Source organism: Cherax quadricarinatus, chromosome 44 (genome assembly GCF_038502225.1).
Source record: "Cherax quadricarinatus isolate ZL_2023a chromosome 44, ASM3850222v1, whole genome shotgun sequence".
Lineage (NCBI taxonomy): Eukaryota > Metazoa > Arthropoda > Malacostraca > Decapoda > Parastacidae > Cherax > Cherax quadricarinatus.
The window spans coordinates 11,097,024-11,117,023 of NC_091335.1; the positions used below are offsets into that span (position 1 = coordinate 11,097,024).

The 20,000-nt window shown below is 48.5% G+C and overlaps 1 protein-coding gene across 2 annotated transcripts in view; it reads right to left on the reverse strand.

The window, feature by feature from the left end:
- Positions 1 to 592, reverse strand: part of LOC128697387 (lachesin) — an 86,393-nt gene extending 85,801 nt beyond the window's left edge. For both annotated transcript variants that reach the window (XM_070094090.1, XM_070094089.1), the window contains exon 1: positions 468 to 592. In XM_070094090.1, the coding sequence (XP_069950191.1) occupies positions 468 to 563 (96 nt within the window). In that variant the 5' untranslated portion in view covers positions 564 to 592. The remainder of the gene's footprint in view (positions 1 to 467) is intronic.
- Positions 593 to 20,000: the final 19,408 nt, after the last annotated feature.

Here is a 20,000-nt window from a genome sequence, read left to right on the forward strand (position 1 = left end):
TCTCTTTCTCTCCCTCCTTCTTTCTCCCTCCCTTTCCATCTACAGTTTTATCCTCATATCTGTGTGTTTTTACCGTCTAGTTCTCCTCTGTGAGTTAGGTGACCTTTGGGGGTCACAGTTGGTGCCGGTGGTACAAACATGCTACGGAGGTGCTACTGGTGGTGAGAATCATCTTATTACAACCCTCGTGGCTGAGTGGTCACACACCTGGGATGGCCACGGTTCAAGTCCCCAGTGTACCTACTAGGTCCCTGGTGTACGTAGCATGGTGGCCTAGTGGATAAAGGCGTCGAGATATTTACCCAGTGTCCCGAGAAGCAGGGTAAATATCACTGATTCGATATATGCTTAATTATTCGAAGTGTGGGTAGAGAGAGAGAGAGAGAGAGAGAGAGAGAGAGAGAGAGAGAGAGAGAGAGAGAGAGAGAGAGAGAGAGAGAGAGAGAGAGTGGGAGTCAGCATCCTACCTTGTGTTCTCCCAGGTCCTCCACGGTGCAGGAGAGAGCGGCGTCGCGTCCTACCGTCACCGTAACGTTACCGATGCTTCCGGAGAAGCGGGTCATTAGCGGCGGCTCCGCTGCGGTCACACCTGTAGAGACAGAGATGTCAAAGGTTAAATGGGCCACGCCTATAAAGAGAAACAGAAAGGTTAGAGGTCAAATAGGTCACACCTATAGAGAGAGAAAGAGATAGAGAGAAGTCAGACTGGCCAGTGATCATATCAAAAGTGAGTCTGAATTGGTTACTCTAATACAGAGAATACAGGTGAGTCAGAGGTCACAGGTCAAACCTGTAGAGAGACATAGAAGTCAAAGGTCACATCTGTGGGTCACGAGTCACACCTGTAGAGAGGAGTCGCAGGTCACACCTGTAGAAGAGAGATCACAGGTCACACCTGTAAAGGAAGAGAGGGGTCACAAGTCACACCTGTAAAGGAAGAGAGGGGTCACAGGTCACACCTGTAAAGGAAGAAAGGTCACAAGTCACACCTGGAGGTCACAGGTCACACCTGTAAAGGAAGAGAGAGGTCACGCCTGGGGGGGCCACAGGTCACACCAGAGCCATCAGAACACCAACATTCAATTATCTCAGACATAAACAAGCCTGGAGGGTCTGGCGGAGACTTAGACAAAGTTTTGCTTCTCTGCTCCTAGCGCAGGTCCAGGACCTAAGTTCCAGCTTCCAGCACTTACGTTCGGTCCTCAGACTCACTACTGTGGTCTTTAAATGGCTTAAAATTATCGGTCCTCACTATCTTTGGCTCGGTCCACAAATTCTCCAGTTCGGTGATACAATTAAGTTCGGTCTACAAGGTTTTAAGCTGGATCCACTGGTTCTTAAGTTCGGTACCTGAGTACTTGAGTTAAGTTCTAAGTATCAAGACTGAAGGCGGTGGAAGTTCGAACACCGAACCTAAGTTTGAGTCTGAGTGTGAGGGAGTCTCTCTCTCTCTCTCTCTCTCTCTCTCTCTCTCTCTGTCTCTCTCTCTCTCTCTCTCTCTCTCTCTCTTTCTCTCTCTCTCTGTCTCTCTCTCTCTGTCTCTCTCTCTCTCTCTCTCTTTCTCTCTCTCTCTCTCTCTTTGATTTTGAGTTGTCTTATGGTAATAATAATGAAAAGAAGAAGAAGAAGAAGAAGAAGAAGAAGAAGAAGAAGAAGAAGAAGAAGAAGAAGAAGAAGAAGAAGAAGAAGAAGAGGATGAAGAAGAACAGCAACAATAACAAGATAAAAAACAACATAAACAAAATCAATAATAACAACAACAGGAACAACAACACCAGCAACAACAGGAACAACAACAGCAACAATAACAGTACCAACATCAAACACAGCAACAATAACAGCGACAACAACAGCAGCAACAACAACAGCAATAACAACAGCAGCAACAATAACAGCGACAACAACAGCAGCAACAATAACATCAGCAACAACAAAAACATCAACAACAGGAACAACAACAGCAACAATAAAAGCAACAGCAACATCAACAACAGCAACAATAGCCAGCAACAACAACATCAACAACAGCAGCAGCAATAACATCAGCAACAACAAAAACAACATCAACAACAGCAACAACAACAGAAACTACTTCTGCTTAATGCACGTGTAACAAATAAACAAACACACGTCCACTAAACACACACACACACACACACACATACTCGACCCCTGCAACCACAACTAGGTGAGTACAGACAGACACATACACACACATACATAGTTTTAAGAAGAGGTACTTTATTGCTCATGAAGCAGGGAGAGGACCTAGTAGCGATCACTGAACACGCGGGGCCAGGAGCTATGACTCGACCCCTGCAACCACGATTAGATGAATTAGGTGAGTACACACACACACACACACACACACACACACACACACACACACACACACACACACACACACACACACACACACACACGCATCATGAAAACAATAGGTGAGGGCGATATGACCCAGGCGACAAATTTTCGGAGAATTGGGTGGTTTGCGAGTGGAAGGAAAAGGCCTGTCAAAGTAATTTTCAAGGAAGAATCAGCTGGAACCAGGATCCTGCAAAAGAAAGCACGACTGAGGGACAAACAGGGGTACCGGAGAGTATACCTCGATCGTGACAGAACACAAGAAGAAAGGACTACACTGAAAGAGAGGGTACAGAGACGCAAAGAGGAATGAGAGGCAATGATGATGAGCAAGACCCAGACACAGGAAGAAGGGCAAACACACCCCGCAGAAACTCCCGACCGCGACAATCCCAACGCAACTGAGCAATCTAAACCAGAACCCACACACTGTTCCCTCTGCCACCAACCCCCACATCACAAACCTCACCCCAACAGCTGCCCCCTATGGGCATTCTGACCCCACTCCCTCATCAAAAACCCCACCCACACCACAGCCCCCCTATAGGCCCCCACCAAGGCTCTCACTCCCCCAACCCCAATATTCTCCCAGGACCACAGTGATAGAAAAGATGCTGAAGGTTTGGTACACAAATGCGGACGGAATAACAAATAAATATGAGGAGTGGCACGAAAGAATCAGCGAGAAATCCCCAGACATCATAGCAGTCACAGAAACGACACTCGCTGAGACAATAACAGATGCAATCTTCCCACCGGGATATCAGATCCTGAGGAAAGATAGGAGTAGAGGGGAAGGAGGGGTTGCACTGCTCACAAAAAACCGATGGGGATTTGAGGAAATGGAAGGTATGGACATGATTGGAGAAAGGGACTATATAGTAGGTACAATTCAGTCTGGAGAGCATAGTCATTGGAGTGATGTATAACTCACCATAGAACTGCAGGAGGCCAAGAGAGGAGTACGAAGAAAACAACAGAGCGATGGTGGACACACTGGCTGAGATGGCAAGAAGAGCTCACTCGAGCAGAGCAAAATTACTGGTAATGGACGATTTCAACCACAGGGAGATCGACTGGGAAAACCTGGAGCCACATGGGGGTCCCGAAACATGGAGCGCTAAGATGATGGATGTGGTACTTGAAAACCTCATGCATCAACATGTCAGGGACACTACCAGAGAGAGAGGGGAGGATGAGCCAGCAAGACTGGATCTTGTGTTCACCCTGAGCAGTTCAGACATTGAGGACATCACTTACGAGAGGCCCCTTGGAGCTAGTGATCACGTGGTTCTGAGTTTTGATTATATAGTAGAGTTACAAATGGAGAAAGTAACAGGAATTGAATGGGAAAAGCCAAACTATAAAAGGGGGGACTACACAGGTATGAGGAACTTCCTGCAGGAGGTTCAGTGGGACAGAGAACTGGTAGGAAAATCAGTAAACGAGATGATGGAATTTGTAACAACAAAGTGCAAGGAGGCAAAGGAAAGGTTTTTCCCAAGGGAAATAAAAACAATAGGAAGACCAAAACGAATGCTTGGTTTACCCGAAGGTGGTGGGAGGCAAAAACTAAGTGCACCAGAGAATGGAAAAGGTACAGGAGGCAAAGGACCCAGGAAAATAAGGAGATTAGTAGAAGAGCCAGAAACGAGTATGCACAGATAAGGAGGGAGGCTCAGCGACAGTACGAAAACGACATAACATCGAAAATAAAGTCTGACAAGAAACTGCTGTATAGCCAAATTAGGAGGAAGACAACAATCAAAGACCAGGTGATAAGGCTGAGGAAAGAAGGTGGGGAACTCACAAGAAACGATCAAGAAGTATGTGAGGAGCTCAACATGAGATTTAAGGAAGTATTTACAGTGGAGACAGGAAGGCCTCTGGGGGATAGAACAGAGGGGGACACCAGCAAGGATGACATACATACAAATGAGGAGGTGAAGAAGCTGGTAAGAGACATTGATACCCCAAAGGCAATGGGACTGGACATCTCCCTGTGGGTCCTTAGAGAGGGAGCGGATATGTTGTGTGTGCCACTTACCACAATCTTCAACACATCCCTGGAAACTGGGCAACTACCTGAGGTATGGAAGACGGCAAATGTAGTTCCCATTTTTAAAAAAGGAGACAGAAAAGAGGCACTAAACTATAGTCCTGTGTCACTGACGTGTACAGTATGCAAAGTTATGGAGAAGATTATCAGGAGGAGAGTGCTGGAGCACCTGGAAGGGAACAAGAGTATAAACGCCAACAAGCACGGATTCATGGAAGGCAAATCTTGTGTCACAAACCTTCTGGAGTTTTACGATAAAGTAACAGAAGTAAGACACGAGAGAAAGGGGTGGGTTGATTGCATCTTCTTGGACTGCAAGAAGGCCTTTGGCACAGTCCCTCACAAAAGATTAGTGCAGAATCTAGAGGATCAGGCGCGTATAACAGGAAGGGCACTGCAATGGATCAGAGAATACCTGAAAGGGAGGCAACAACGAGTCATGGTACGTGATGAGGTATCACAGTGGGCAAATGTGACGAGCAAGGTCCCACAGGGGTCGGTCCTAGGACCAGTGCTATTTTTGGTATATGTGAACGACATGATGGAAGGGTTAGACTCAAAAGTGTCCCTGTTCGCAGATGATGTGAAGTTAATGAGGAGAATTAAATCAGATGAGGACCAGGCAGGACTTCAAAGAGCCCTGGATATACTGGACACCTGGTCCGGAAAATGGCTTCTCGAATTTAACCCCGCCAAATGCAAAGTCATGAAGATCGGGGAAGGGCACAGAAGACCGCAGACGGAGTATAGGCTAGGTGGCCAAAGACTGCAAACCTCGCTCAAGGAGAAAGATCTTGGGGTGAGTATAACACCGAGTATGTCTCCGGAAGCACACATTAACCAGATAATTGCTGCAGCATATGGGCGCCTGGCAAACCTGAGAACAGCGTACACCGTGTACGTCAGGCCCATACTGGAGTATGCAGCACCTGTTTGGAACCCGCACTTGATCAAGCACGTCAAGAAATGACTCACAAAATCGTAATGACACGATTGCAAACGGGCTGGAGTTTTGAGACTCTCTGACCGCGGGTTCAATCCCGGCCGGGGTATGGTACGTCAAGAAATTAGAGAAAGTACAAAGGTTTGCGACAAGGTTAGTTCCAGAGCTAAGGTGAATGTCCTATGAAGAAAGGTTAAGGGAAATCGGCCTTACGACACTGGAGGACAGGAGGGTCAGGGGAGACATGATAACGACATATAAAATACTGCGCGGAATAGACAAGGTGGACAAAGACAGGATGTTCCAGGGAGGGGACACAGAAACAAGAGGTCACAATTGGAAGTTGAAGACTCAGATGAGTCAAAGGGATGTTAGGAAGTATTTCTTCAGTCATAGAGTTGCAAGGCAGTGGAATAGCCTAGAAAGTGACGTAGTGGAGGCAGGAACCATACACAGTTTTAAGACGAGGTTTGATAAAGCTCATGGAGCAGGGAGAGAGAGGACCCAGTAGCAAACAGTGAAGAGGTGGGGGCCAGGAGCTAAGACTCGACCCCTGCAACCACAATTAGGTGAATACAAATGGGTGAGTACACTCACACACTACACATAAAAAATAACATAAATATCTATAGAAATCATGACTGTAAGTCAAGTTAACATACAGATGTGTATGAATGATGTTAACATTACGGAAAATGTTGTAAGGCACATGTGTGAGACACCCGAGTGTAGCACATGTGTCTTGTGTATAGTGGTGTATGTATACCCAGATATAACACTGGGAGATACAGTTATTTGTGTTGGAGAGAGAGAGAGAGAGAGAGAGAGAGAGAGAGAGGAGTGTTGACAGGTTCTGATGTTAAGTTATCAGGCTGACCCTCAGCATCCCTCTTCCCTGATTTTTGGGTGTTCGAGAGGAGAAGGAGGATGAGGAGGATGAGAAGGATGAGGAGGATGAGGAGGAGGAGGAGAAGGAGGAGGAGAAGGAGGACGAGGAGGAGATGAGGAGGAGGATGAGGAGGAGAGGAGGAGGAGTAGGAGGAGGAGGAGGAGAATGAGGGGTAGGACTGATGGCTGGGGAATTGGAAGTCCACACCGAGTTTATTTGCTGAGAACAACTATCTTCTTCTATTAAGGAATATTGTGTAATAAGGAGGAGGAATAGTAGTAGTAGTAGTAGTAGTAGTAGTATTGGTAGTAATAGTAGTGGTAGTCGTAGTAGTAGGAAGAGAAGAATCATATCAAGGAGGTAAGAATGTAACACTCGGAAGAACTAATAAAAATAATTGTTACCATTCATTTCTCTATTTGTCTGTCTGTCTCTGTCTCTCTCTCTCTGTCTCTCTCTCTGTCTCTCTCTCTGTCTCTCTCTGCCATGTATAATTCCTGCCAGCAGCCAAGTTAGTGTATCCAAAGTCAGCAGTAAGGAGTCCACAAAGACCTCCACTACACAGCCCCTCCACGACCTCTAACTTCATTCTTGCCGGAGAAACAATCCCAAAGGCAAAAGAGGAGAGGGGGGGGGAGGAGGGAAGGGGCGTGGGAGGGGGAGGAGGAGAGATGAGGGGGGCAGGTGGAGGGAGGGAAGGGTAAGGGGGGAAAAAGAGGGAGGAAAGGCACTTAAAAGTTGTTTCCTTGGATTAACGTATAAAAAGAGAGATATCTCCTTTGATATACGTTGGGGAGGGGGACGGATGTGGGGAGGGGTGGTTGGGGGGGGGGTTGTTGTCTGTCTGTCCGTGTTTGTTTCTCTCACAGACATACAGACACGCGGGGAAGACGAGGGGAACCCTTTGTGTCATGCCCGTGGCCATGTTTCTGGGGTATTTCTGAGTCCCTGGCTGCCTGGTGTGAGTTTTGGTGAGTGGTCAACCACGCTGACCAGGGATGTCAATTCGTCGTGGAGAACACCTGGAGGATGCCTGGAAAATACGTTAAGTGTACCTGAAGGATACCTGGAGGATTCTAGAAGTATACCTGCAGGATACCTGAAGTATATCCGAAGGATACCTCAGGGATATTTGAAGAATACCTCAAGGATACCTGAAATATACCTCAAGAATACCTGAAGGAGGTTTTCGGGGGGTCGCCGCCCCCGGGCCTTGGTCTCAGACCTGACAGAACCTCAATTAAACAACACTATTAAAATATTTACAAATATTATTTAAACAAAAATGGGGTTTAAAGCCTATCGACCACACGAGGGAAATAAGTAAGGGACTGATTACCTCAAACTCTTTCTGATCTTCAACCATTCTTCTCTGTACTGGACTGATTTTAATGGGTAAAAATATGGGAAATTTTTATTTTAATAGGTGAAATTGGGTGAAATTTCTATTTTAATGGGTAAAATTGTGTGATTTTTTTATTTTATGTATGAAATTGAGTGAAATTTATAATTGATGGGTAAAATTATGTGAAATTTTGATTTTTATGAATAAAAATTGTGTGAAATTTTTATTTTAATGAATAAAATTGAGTGAAATTCTGATTTTAATGGGTGAAATTGTGTGAAATTCTGATTTTAATGGGTGAAATTGTGTGAATTTTTGATTTTTGATTCTGACAATATAATCAACATTTTAAGACAAAAACTTGGAACTGTTGGAATTTTCAACAAATTTGACTATCTTGGAAAAAAAAAAAAGAAAATTCTTACACGATTGATGAGAATTTTTAAACTAACACACCTGCAAAAAAAAATAGAACTGAAAAATAGCGCGTTTATATTTTGTGAGTTGAGGCAGCCCTTACATACTGCACGGCTTGATGCCAGAGCCGGTCATCTGTTAGCTACAGTTTCCTGAAAACCATCTGATGTTGTCGCTCATAACTTCAGAACGCCTCATCCAATCGGCTTCAAACTTCAAACATCCGGGGAAGGGGAAGGGGAAGGTTTGTAGGGTAACTGACGTGTGCAGGTGCTCGTAAGAGGCTGCTTTGAACATTAAAATGGTATAAAATACCGACAGATTGTTAGGTAAGACACATATGCAACAGTTAGGCATCTTTATTTCGAAACGTTTCGCCTACACAGTAGGCTTCTTCAGTCGAGTACAGAAAAGTTGATTGAAGCAGAAGAGACTTGAAGACGATGTAATCAGTCCATCACCCTTAAAGTTTTGAGGTGGTCAGTCCCTCAGTCTGGAGAAGAGCATTGTTCCAAAGTTTGAAACAATATGGAGTTGAAGTGACAGGATGGAGCTTTATATAGCGCCAGGAGGTGAGACAGGTCACACAAGGTATCTTGGTACAGACCTCGAATCAACTTCAACTACCTCTACTGGTGAGAGCGGCTGGATTTGAGAGGGACCTGACCTCCCAACATCTGCGTTCTACTAGTGACCTGTCTCACCTCCTGGCGGTATATAAGGCTCCATCCTGTCACTTCAACTCAGTGTACCGCCATCCATCGGCTTCGTTTGGGCTTTCCCACAGCCAAGATGATGGTAGACAAGGCTGAGGAGGAGATGTGCCAGTACTGTCAGCACGTTGTCCAGCGGCCCCTGACACACTATCTTCTGGAGTGCGAAGTTACTGAGACGCTCCGCAGGCAACTAGGAGTGATATTCCCTCCCGAAGAGGAACCAGAGATGACTGCGGCCACACTAGTGTACCATGGAGTCAACGAACCAGACAAGCTGTTACCTGTGATAACGATATATCCTCCTCCTCGCTAGTGTCCATAGTTAGGAGTACATACGGTGTTGTCGCTTATGAGATGCACCAGTTGAACTGACCAGAAGAGTGCTTGAACAGCATATGTCGCATCATTGTAGAAACCTTTCTCCCTCGGGAGCCAGAGACGGGTCATCGTAAGATTGAGACCCGTGCCAGGACTACGGTCTTGGCCAACATTATACATACATACACTTCAACTCCATATTGTTTCAAACTTTGGAACAATGCTCTTCTCCAGACTGAGGGACTGACCACCTCAAAACTTTAAGGGTGATGGACTGATTACATCGTCTTCAAGTATCTTCTGCTTCAATCAACTTTTCTGTACTCGACTGAAGAAGCCTACTGTGTAGGCGAAACGTTTCGAAATAAAGATACCTAACTGTTGCATATGTGTCTTACCTAACAAGAGGCTGCTTTAACGATAAACTTTTAGTCACCTCAATTTCAGGGATCACTGAGTTGTATTGTGATGTTATTGACTGGTATTGTTACTGGGTATACATTCACATATGTACACGGGTACATGATGGTGGTGATAGTGGTGGTGATAGTGGTGGTGTGCTGGTGATGGTGGTGATAGTGGTAGTATGCTGGTGATGGTGGTGATAGTGGTGATAGTGGTGGTGTGCTGGTGATGGTGGTGATAATGGTAGTATACTGGCGATGGTGGTGGTGGTGGTGATAGTGGTGGTGTGCTGGTGATGGTGGTGATAGTGGTAGTATGCTGGTGATGGTGGTGGTGGTGATAGTTGTGGTGTGCTGGTGATGGTGGTGATAATGGTAGTATGCTGGTGATGGTGGTGATGGTGATAATTGTGGCATGCTGGTGATGGTGGTGATAGTGGTGGCATGCTGGTGATGGTGGTGATAGTGGTGGCATGCTGGTGATGGTGGTGATAGTGGTGGCATGCTGGTGATGGTGGTGATAGTGGTGGCATGCTGGTGATGGTGGTGATAATGGTAGTATGCTGGTGATGGTGGTGATGGTGATAATTGTGGCATGCTGGTGATGGTGGTGATAGTGGTGGCATGCTGGTGATGGTGGTGATAGTGGTGGCATGCTGGTGATGGTGGTGATAGTGGTGGCATGCTGGTGATGGTGGTGATCGTGGTGGCATGCTGGTGATGGTGGTGATAGTGGTGGCATGCTGGTGATGGTGGTGATAGTGGTGGCATGCTGGTGATGGTGGTGATAGTGGTGGCATGCTGGTGATGGTGGTGATAGTGGTGGCATGCTGGTGATGGTGATTATAATTATTAGTATTGATGGACACATGCACATACACACACATGTATGCGTATACATGTGTATACACGCATGTATTCGTACATGTAGACATACACTTATGTATGTATACTATTACTACTGCTAATACTATTACTACTACCACCACTATTACCACCACCACCAGCACGGACATCCACCAGCATCACCTCTCCCTCTCATCACACCACCCCTCCCCCTTCCCCCCCTTCCACCCCTAACCTCACTTCAACCCCCCCCCCCCGAATTCCTGGCCTAAAATACAAGCTTTCTCTCGGTCAGGAAGACCTTTTAAGTCATTTTTTTCCAGGGGAACCTGGTCCTGGGGTCGAGGTTACCTATGCACGCAACCCGCAGGTTTTTTTTTATAAGACGTCCAAATTTACGTTAGCGGGGAGAAATATGTGGATTCTTGTGCCTTACTCAACTCTAGGGAGGGGAAGGGACGCTGGGCCTCTGCCAGTGCAGGTAGATCGGTGCAGGGGGTGAGTGGGGGGAAGGGGAGGAGTGAGGGAGTTTGAAGAGGAGTGAGAGAGGTCTGAGAGTACATGGGTGTACATGTACTCCCATGTCCTCTCCGAAATTTTTGTTTAGCTCCCCTCTTACCCATGGGAGTAAACTGGAAGTACATGGGAGTACACTGGAAGTACATGGGAGTAAACTGGAAGTATATGGGAGTAAACTGGAAGTACATGGGAGTACACTGGAAGTATATGGGAGTAAACTGGAAGTACATGGGAGTACACTGGAATTACATGTGAGTACATTTAGAGTACATGGGAAAGACAGAGAGCAGAGGACTTAGAAGTCCACACCGAGGCTATCTACTGAGAAGAATTATCTATATTCATCTTGATTTAGAAATGCTGTGTATTATCTAAATGTGTGTGAAGCAAGGAACGAAAACCAGCTGGCTCTCTCCCCACCCTGCGGCTGGAGAAAAACAAGGGAGGTGTGTGAGGGAGAGCCAGGAAATGAGTGGAGTGGACAAGGGCTGTGTGAAGATGAGGAGTGTTGGAGGGTGAGGGAGGACTTGTGGCTTAGTCACTGGTAAGGGGACCGTGTCACATGCCTTTTTGCAGTCCAGAAAGTTGCAGTCCACCTTCAGTAACTCTCACAGAACTCCAGCAGGTTCATCTGACACAATTTCTAGTCACTGAAGCCGTTAAGAATAAGTCACACGCGCGAGAAATTGGCCAATTTTGGATACGGTATAAGCACTGGAGAGGTAAAGACGGTGTGATCAGTCCATCAATCTTGACGTGGTAGTTTTGAGGTGATCAGTCCCTTTGAACCCACGACGATGGTTTGCCTTTATAAAGTACATCCTCTGTAGATGATCCATTATCCGTCTCCTGACAATCCTCTCCCTTTCTACGTAATGGATGAACGTAAGTGACACTAGCCTCTAGTTACTCCACCTTCCTATATGCTGAGATAATATTGACAAACTTCCAGTTGTTCCTTCGGTACCCATGGAGATGTGTTGTCAGGTCCCATTGCATTTCCTAAATTCCTTTTTTTTAGTGTCTCCTTCTCTCCTTGTGTTTATGCTTTCTAGTGGGGATTGATGTTACCTCTGATATACCTTTGATGAGTTCCGAAAGTTCTTCTACTCCTGGAGCCCGGTCATGGGCCAGGTTTGTCTGGTGCTACACTGGTTAACCAGGCCGTTGCTGTTAGTGGCCTACAGCCTCACATATCCATCACAACCTGGTTGATCTGTCACCTGGTGAAGGTATTCGTTGCGGTTCCTCTTGAAGACATCTACACTTGTCCCAGCAATGTTTCTGATATCGTTTGGCAAGAAGTTGAATAATCTGGGGCCACGAATGTTGATACAGTGTTCCCTTATTGTGCTCACTGCACCCCCGCTTTTGACTGGGATTATCTTGCACGTCCTTCCATATCTGTGACTCCAGTATGTTAAGAGTGTAGTGTTGTGTGGCTGACGTCAGTACTCCTCAGTACCTCTAGACACTTCTCACATCTCTCTGTTGTCTCTTGTTATTAGTTCTCCCTACAGCCTTATTTCTTGGTGCTGTTGTCTGCTCTTAGTTCTTCCCTCTTTAGTTTTATCACGTGGTACTTTACAGTCGTTCTGGCGTGGTTGTGAAGCAGTTTTGGTTCGGTTTCAACCTTATCTACTACCTCATTTTCAAGCTTTCAGATTCACTTCATTTTTCTGGCATTTATTTGGCTGTGTGTGTGTGTGTGTGTGTGTGTGTGTGTGTGTGTGTGTGTGTGTGTGTGTGTGTGTGTGTGTGTGTGTGTGTGTGTGTGTGTGTGTGTGTGTGTGTGCGAGAGAGAGAGAGAGAGAAAACGAAGACAGGGGTAACTAAACTAGTCCAGTTTGGAAGAGAAATCCTCAGGACCTGTCCCCCCCCACACCTCCAGAAAATGACCCTCTTAACCGCCACGCCCCCTCTCTGCCACGTCCCCTCTCTGCCACGCCCCTTCCCTGCCACGCCCCGTTCCTGCCACGCCCCCTCTCTGCCCGCCCCTACCTCACACGCCTCCCCCCCCACGTCCCATACATAATAGATCCCCCAGCCACGCTGGGGCGCCTTCATCCATCAACTCTCCCACATACAATAAAACACTACACATATCTTTCCTGGGGTTTGTAGAAGGTGGAAAACTAGGCGTGGGGGAGGGGTGAGAGGGAGGGGGGACAGAGAAAAAGAGAGGGGGAGACAAAAAGAAAGGAAAAAAAAGTAGGGGGGAACAATGAAAAACAGACAAAGCGCAAAAACCACAGGGTCATATAGCCCCGGGGATGGGGGAAATAAATATACCTGTGAATTCCAAAGATATACATAAATATGTTGTGCATTATATATATATATATATATATATATATATATATATATATATATATATATATATATATATATATATATATATATATATATATATATATATATATATATGCAATAAAATAATGTGAGTAGTCACGAAAGCGCTTGGAATTTCTCTATTCTTTCAGAGTGGTTGTTTTGCATATATATATATATATATATATATATATATATATATATATATATATATATATATATATATATATATATATATATATATATATATATATATATATATATATATATTTTATTATTTTTTATTATCACACCGGCCGATTCCCACCAAGGCAGGGTGGCCCGAAAAAGAAAAACTTTCACCATCATTCACTCCATCACTGTCTTGCCAGAAGGGTGCTTTACACTACAGTTTTTAAACTGCAACATTAACACCCCTCCTGGTAGGTTGGTAGACAGCAACCACCCAGGGAAGTACTACCGTCCTGCCAGATGACTGTGAAACAAAAACCTGTAACTGTTTTGCATGATGGTAGGATTGCTGGTTTCTTTTTCTGTCTCATAAACACGCTAAGATAACAGGGATATCTTGCTACTCCTACTTACACTTTGGTCACACTTCACAGACACGCACATGCATATATATATATACATACATCTAGGTTTTTCTCCTTTTTCTAAATAGCTCTTGTTCTTTTTTATTTCTTCTATTGTCCATGGGGAAGTGGAAAAGAATCTTTCCTCCGTAAGCCATGCGTGTCGTATGAGGCGACTAAAATGCCGGGAGCAATGGGCTAGTAACCCCTTCTCCTGTATACAATTACTAAAAAAGAGAAGAAGAAAAACTTTATATATATATATATATATATATATATATATATATATATATATATATATATATATATATATATATATATATATATAATGTTTCTTTCATGAATATTACTGCGTGATGTTCATGATATATAGTGTCCCTCCATGCCCAATTCGTATTATATTTTGTTCCTTTATTCCAGCGCGAGGTTTATTTTGAAACAGTGAGAGTGTCCAAGTTGTACATACCTGGGATCAGGTTGAGCGCATGAGGTACCTTGTGCTTTAGAAAACGAGTGTCACGGTAAACAGTGAACTGAGGGAAGGGGGTTACTCTCCCTTTCCTGTAATCGAATGTGATTAACCCTCCCTTCCCATGCCCCCAGGTTTAGAGTGAACACTCCCCCCTCCTTCCATGAATGTAATAAATGTAAATATATTGGTCTGTAAAAACCACTGGTCTAAACGACCATGCTTGTTTTTTTATGGTTGGTCTGGCGAACGTTCAACTGACTGCTCGTACTCCTGGAGAATACTCGTACCCCTACCAAACGATCAACTGACTTCTCGTAGCTCTGGTGAACGTTCAACTGACTGCTCGTACTCATGGCGAACGTTCAACTGCTCATACCCATGGTGAACGTTCAACTAACTGCTCATACCCATGGTGAACGTTCAACTAACTGCTCATACCCATGGTGAACGTTCAACTAACTGCTCATACCCATGGTGAACGTTCAACTAACTGCTCATACCCATGGTGAACGTTCAACTAACTGCTCATACCCATGGTGAACGTTCAACTAACTGCTCATACCCATGGTGAACGTTCAACTAACTGCTCATACCCATGGTGAACGTTCAACTAACTGCTCGTACCACTAGTATTCATTTTATACTTCCTTACCATGTCAAGTATTTATGGTATGCCAGGCGCATAAACTCCAAACTTTGCTTGTGCTTGCATTATAAGAAAATCCTAGCGTCAAGACGCCTGTCGTTACGACGCCTGTTCTGCATGAGCGCTTCTAACAACTCATAGAGCATGGGTTCGATTCCCAAGCGACCTCTATCCAGAAAAAAGTTGCATGATTAAGATCTATTAAGTGAAACTCAGGAAGGTGAGAGTATATAATGAATGTAAGAAGTCTGTAAGATTTACTCGGAATCTTACACGCTGGTGAGACAGCCAGGGATGGCCGGCAATCCTGCCAGAGTGCAAAACTTTTAACAGCCTTCCATTAAACTCTCACATGGATAGACGGCAGTGCCTTTCTGGATGGTTGGGTTCTGCCATCCTGCTGCCTGATAGGCAGGTCTCCTTACACCTGTTATCCCTGTTCACCTAGCAGTAAATAGGTACCTAGGTGAGAGTCATTCTCAACAACAACAACAACAACAACCGCCACCGCCACAGCCACCGCCACCACCACTAATAAGCCACACTTTAACTCTCCTGGGTTATACTGGGTTAACGGCTATAAGACAGTGCTGTTGTTAGCTATGTAGTTCTGGCTTATGTCTGAGAGGGGATGACGAGCCGTGTCAAGACATTAAAGAAAGCCATGAAAGATAGAGAGAGAGACATTCATACGTTATGCAGGTGGCACCACATACATAGTTTAGCGGCAGCAGTGCCTGTGTTGGTGTAAAGTTGACGAGGGTAGGCTGGCTGGCTGGCTGGCAGGCTGGCAGGCTGGCAGGCAGGCTGGCAGTCAAACAAACAGGCAGGCAGACAGACAAGCAGTTAGGCAGGCAGACAGATAAGCAGGTAGGCAGAAAGGCAGACTGGCAGGCAGGCAAGCAGACTAGCAGGTAGGCAAGCAGGCTGGTAAGCTGGCAGGCAGACTAGCAGGTAGGCAGGCAGGCTTTTAGGCTGGCAGGTAGGTTGGTAGGCTGGCACGTTGGTAGGCTGGCAGGCAGGCTGGTAGGCAGGCAGGCTGGTAGGCAGGCAGGCTGGTAGGCAGGCAGGCTGGTAGGCAGGCAAGCTGGTAGGCAGGCAAGCTGGTAGGCAGGCAGGCTGGTAGGCAGGCAGGCTGGTAGGCAGGCAAGCTGGTAGGCAGGCAAGCTGGTAGGCAGGCAGGCTGGTAGGCAGGCAGGCTGGTAGGCAGGTAGGCTGGTAGGCAGGCAGGCAGGCTGGTAGGCAGGCTGGCTGGCTGGTAAGCAGGCTGGCTGGTAGGCAGGCAGGCTGGTAGGCAGGCAGGTTGGTAGGCAGGCAGGCTGGCTGGTAGGCAGGCTGGCTGGTAGGCAGGCAGGCTGGTAGGCAGGCAGGCTGGTAGGCAGGCAGGCTGGTTGGTAGGCAGGCTGGCTGGTAGGCAGGCAGGCTGGTAGGCAGGCAGGTTGGTAGGCAGGCAAGTTGGTAGGCAGGCAGGCTGGTAGGCAGGCTGGCTGGTAGGCAGGCAGGCTGGTAGGCAGGCTGGCTGGTAGGCAGGCAGGCTGGTAGGCAGGCAGGCTGGTAGGCAGGCAGGCTGGTAGGCAGGCAGGCTGGTAGGCAGGCAGGCTGGTAGGCAGGCTAGCTGGTAGGCAGGCAGGCTGGTAGGCAGGCAGAGAGGCTGGTAGGCAGGCAGGCTGGTAGGCAGGCAGGCTGGTAGGCAGGCAGAGAGGCTGGTAGGCAGGCAGAGAGGCTGGTAGGCAGGCAGAGAGGCTGGTAGGCAGGCAGGCTGGTAGGCAGGCTGGCTGGTAGGCAGGCAGGCTGGTAGGCAGGCAGGCTGGTAGGCAGGCAGGCTGGTAGGCAGGCAGGCTGGTAGGCAGGCTAGCTGGTAGGCAGGCAGGCTGGTAGGCAGGCAGGCTGGTAGGCAGGCAGAGAGGCTGGTAGGCAGGCAGGCTGGTAGGCAGCCAGGCTGGTAGGCAGGCAGAGAGGCTGGTAGGCAGGCAGAGAGGCTGGTAGGCAGGCAGAGAGGCTGGTAGGCAGGAAGAGAGGCTGGTAGGCAGGCAGGCTGGTAGGCAGGCAGGCTGGTAGGCAGGCAGGCTGGTAGGCAGGTAGGCTGGTGGGCAGGCAGGCTGGTGGGCAGGCAGGCTGGTGGGCAGGCAGAGAGGCTGGTAGGCAGGCAGGCTGGTAGGCAGGCAGGCTGGTGGGCAGGCAGAGAGGCTGGTAGGCAGGCAGGCTGGTAGGCAGGCAGGCTGGTGGGCAGGCAGAGAGGCTGGTAGGCAGGCAGGCTGGTAGGCAGGCAGAGAGGCTGGTAGGCAGGCAGAGAGGCTGGTAGGCAGGCAGGCTGGTAGGCAGGCAGGCTGGTGGGCAGGCAGAGAGGCTGGTAGGCAGGCAGGCTGGTAGGCAGGCAGGCTGGTAGGCAGGCAGGCTGGTAGGCAGGCAGAGAGGCTGGTAGGCAGGCAGGCTGGTAGGCAGGCAGGCTGGTAGGCAGGCAGGCTGGTAGGCAGGCAGAGAGGCTGGTAGGCAGGCAGGCTGGTAGGTAGGCAGGCTGGTAGGCAGGCAGAGAGGCTGGTAGGCAGGCAGGCTGGTAGGTAGGCAGGCTGGTAGGCTGGTAGGCAGGCAGGGTGGTAGGCAGGCAGGCTGGTGGGCAGGCAGAGAGGCTGGTAGGCAGGCAGGCTGGTGGGCAGGCAGAGAGGCTGGTAGGCAGGCAGGCTGGTAGGCAGGCAGGCTGGTAGGCAGGCAGGCTGGTGGGCAGGCAGAGAGGCTGGTAGGCAGGCAGGCTGGTAGGCAGGCAGGCTGGTGGGTAGGCAGAGAGGCTGGTAGGCAGGCAGGCTGGTAGGCAGGCAGGCTGGTAGGCAGGCAGGCTGGTGGGCAGGCAGAGAGGCTGGTAGGCAGGCAGGCTGGTAAGCAGGCAGGCTGGTAGGCAGGCAGGCTGGTAGGCAGGCAGGCTGGTGGGCAGGCAGAGAGGCTGGTAGGCAGGCAGGCTGGTAGGCAGGCAGGCTGGTGGGCAGGCAGAGAGGCTGGTAGGCAGGCAGCCTGGTAGGCAGGCAGGCTGGTAGGCAGGCAGGCTGGTAGGCAGGCAGGCTGGTGGGCAGGCAGAGAGGCTGGTAGGCAGGCAGGCTGGTAGGCAGGCAGGCTGGTGGGCAGGCAGGCTGGTAGGCAGGCAGGCTGGTAGGCAGGCAGGCTGGTGGGCAGGCAGAGAGGCTGGTAGGCAGGCAGGCTGGTAGGCAGGCAGGCTGGTAGGCAGGCAGGCTGGTAGGCAGGCAGGCTGGTGGGCAGGCAGAGAGGCTGGTAGGCAGGCAGGCTGGTAGGCAGGCAGGCTGGTAGGCAGGCAGGCTGGTAGGTAGGCAGGCAGGCTGGTAGGCAGGCAGGCTGGTAGGCAGGCAGAGAGGCTGGTGGGCAGGCAGGCTGGTAGGCAGGCAGGCTGGTAGGCAGGCAGGCTGGTAGGCAGGCAGGCTGGTAGGCAGGCAGGCTGGTAGGCAGGCAGAGAGGCTGGTGGGCAGGCAGGCTGGTAGGCAGGCAGGCTGGTAGGCAGGCAGGCTGGTAGGCAGGCAGGCTGGTAGGCAGGCAGAGAGGCTGGTGGGCAGGCAGGCTGGTAGGCAGGCAGGCTGGTAGGCAGGCAGGCTGGTAGGCAGGCAGGCTGGTAGGCAGGCAGGCTGGTAGGCAGGCAGGCTGGTAGGCAGGCAGAGAGGCTGGTAGGCAGGCTGGTAGGCAGGCAGGCTGGTAGGCAGGCAGGCTGGTAGGCAGGCAGGCTGGTAGGCAGGCAGGCTGGTAGGCAGGCAGGCTGGTAGGCAGGACAAACTCTTTTTTTTTTTTTTTTTTTTATCACACCGGCCGATTCCCACCAAGGCAGGGTGGCCCGAAAAAGAAAAACTTTCACCATCATTCACTCCATCACTGTCTTGCCAGAAGGGTGCTTTACACTACAGTTTTTAAACTGCAACATTAACACCCCTCCTTCAGAGTGCAGGCACTGTACTTCCCATCTCCAGGACTCAAGTCCGGCCTGCCGGTTTCCCTGAATCCCTTCATAAATGTTACTTTGCTCACACTCCAACAGCACGTCAAGTATTAAAAACCATTTGTCTCCATTCACTCCTATCAAACACGCTCAAGCATGCCTGCTGGAAGTCCAAGCCCCTCGCACACAAAACCTCCTTTACCCCCTCCCTCCAACCCTTCCTTGGCCGACCCCTACCCCGCCTTCCTTCCACTACAGACTGATACACTCTTGAAGTCATTCTGTTTCGCTCCATTCTCTCTACATGTCCGAACCACCTCAACAACCCTTCCTCAGCCCTCTGGACAACAGTTTTGGTAATCCCGCACCTCCTCCTAACTTCCAAACTACGAATTCTCTGCATTATATTCACACCACACATTGCCCTCAGACATGACATCTCCACTGCCTCCAGCCTTCTCCTCGCTGCAACATTCATCACCCACGCTTCACACCCATATAAGAGCGTTGGTAAAACTATACTCTCATACATTCCCCTCTTTGCCTCCAAGGACAAAGTTCTTTGTCTCCACAGACTCCTAAGTGCACCACTCACTCTTTTTCCCTCATCAATTCTATGATTCACCTCATCTTTCATAGACCCATCCGCTGACACGTCCACTCCCAAATATCTGAATACGTTCACCTCCTCCATACTCTCTCCCTCCAATCTGATATTCAATCTTTCATCACCTAATCTTTTTGTTATCCTCATAACCTTACTCTTTCCTGTATTCACCTTTAATTTTCTTCTTTTGCACACCCTACCAAATTCATCCACCAATCTCTGCAACTTCTCTTCAGAATCTCCCAAGAGCACAGTGTCATCAGCAAAGAGCAGCTGTGACAACTCCCACTTTGTGTGTGATTCTTTATCTTTTAACTCCACGCCTCTCTTTTTATCTTCCATTAAAAATTGTGCGAGTTTCTTCCTCTCTCTGATTTCTTTCTTTTTCTCTTTCCTTCTTTATTTCTCTCTCTCTTTCTGATCTCTGATCTCCTTCGTTATGTAAATGTCTGTGTTCTGATCTCCAGATCAGGCAGCTGTGGGATGACTGGAGGCAATCAGATGGTGAGAAAAAAATTGCCTGTAAGGAGGTCTGTGGTCTGATCTCCCTCGTTATGTGTCTGTGGTCTGATCTCCCTCGTTATGTGTCTGTGGTCTGATCTCCCTCGTTATGTGTTTGTG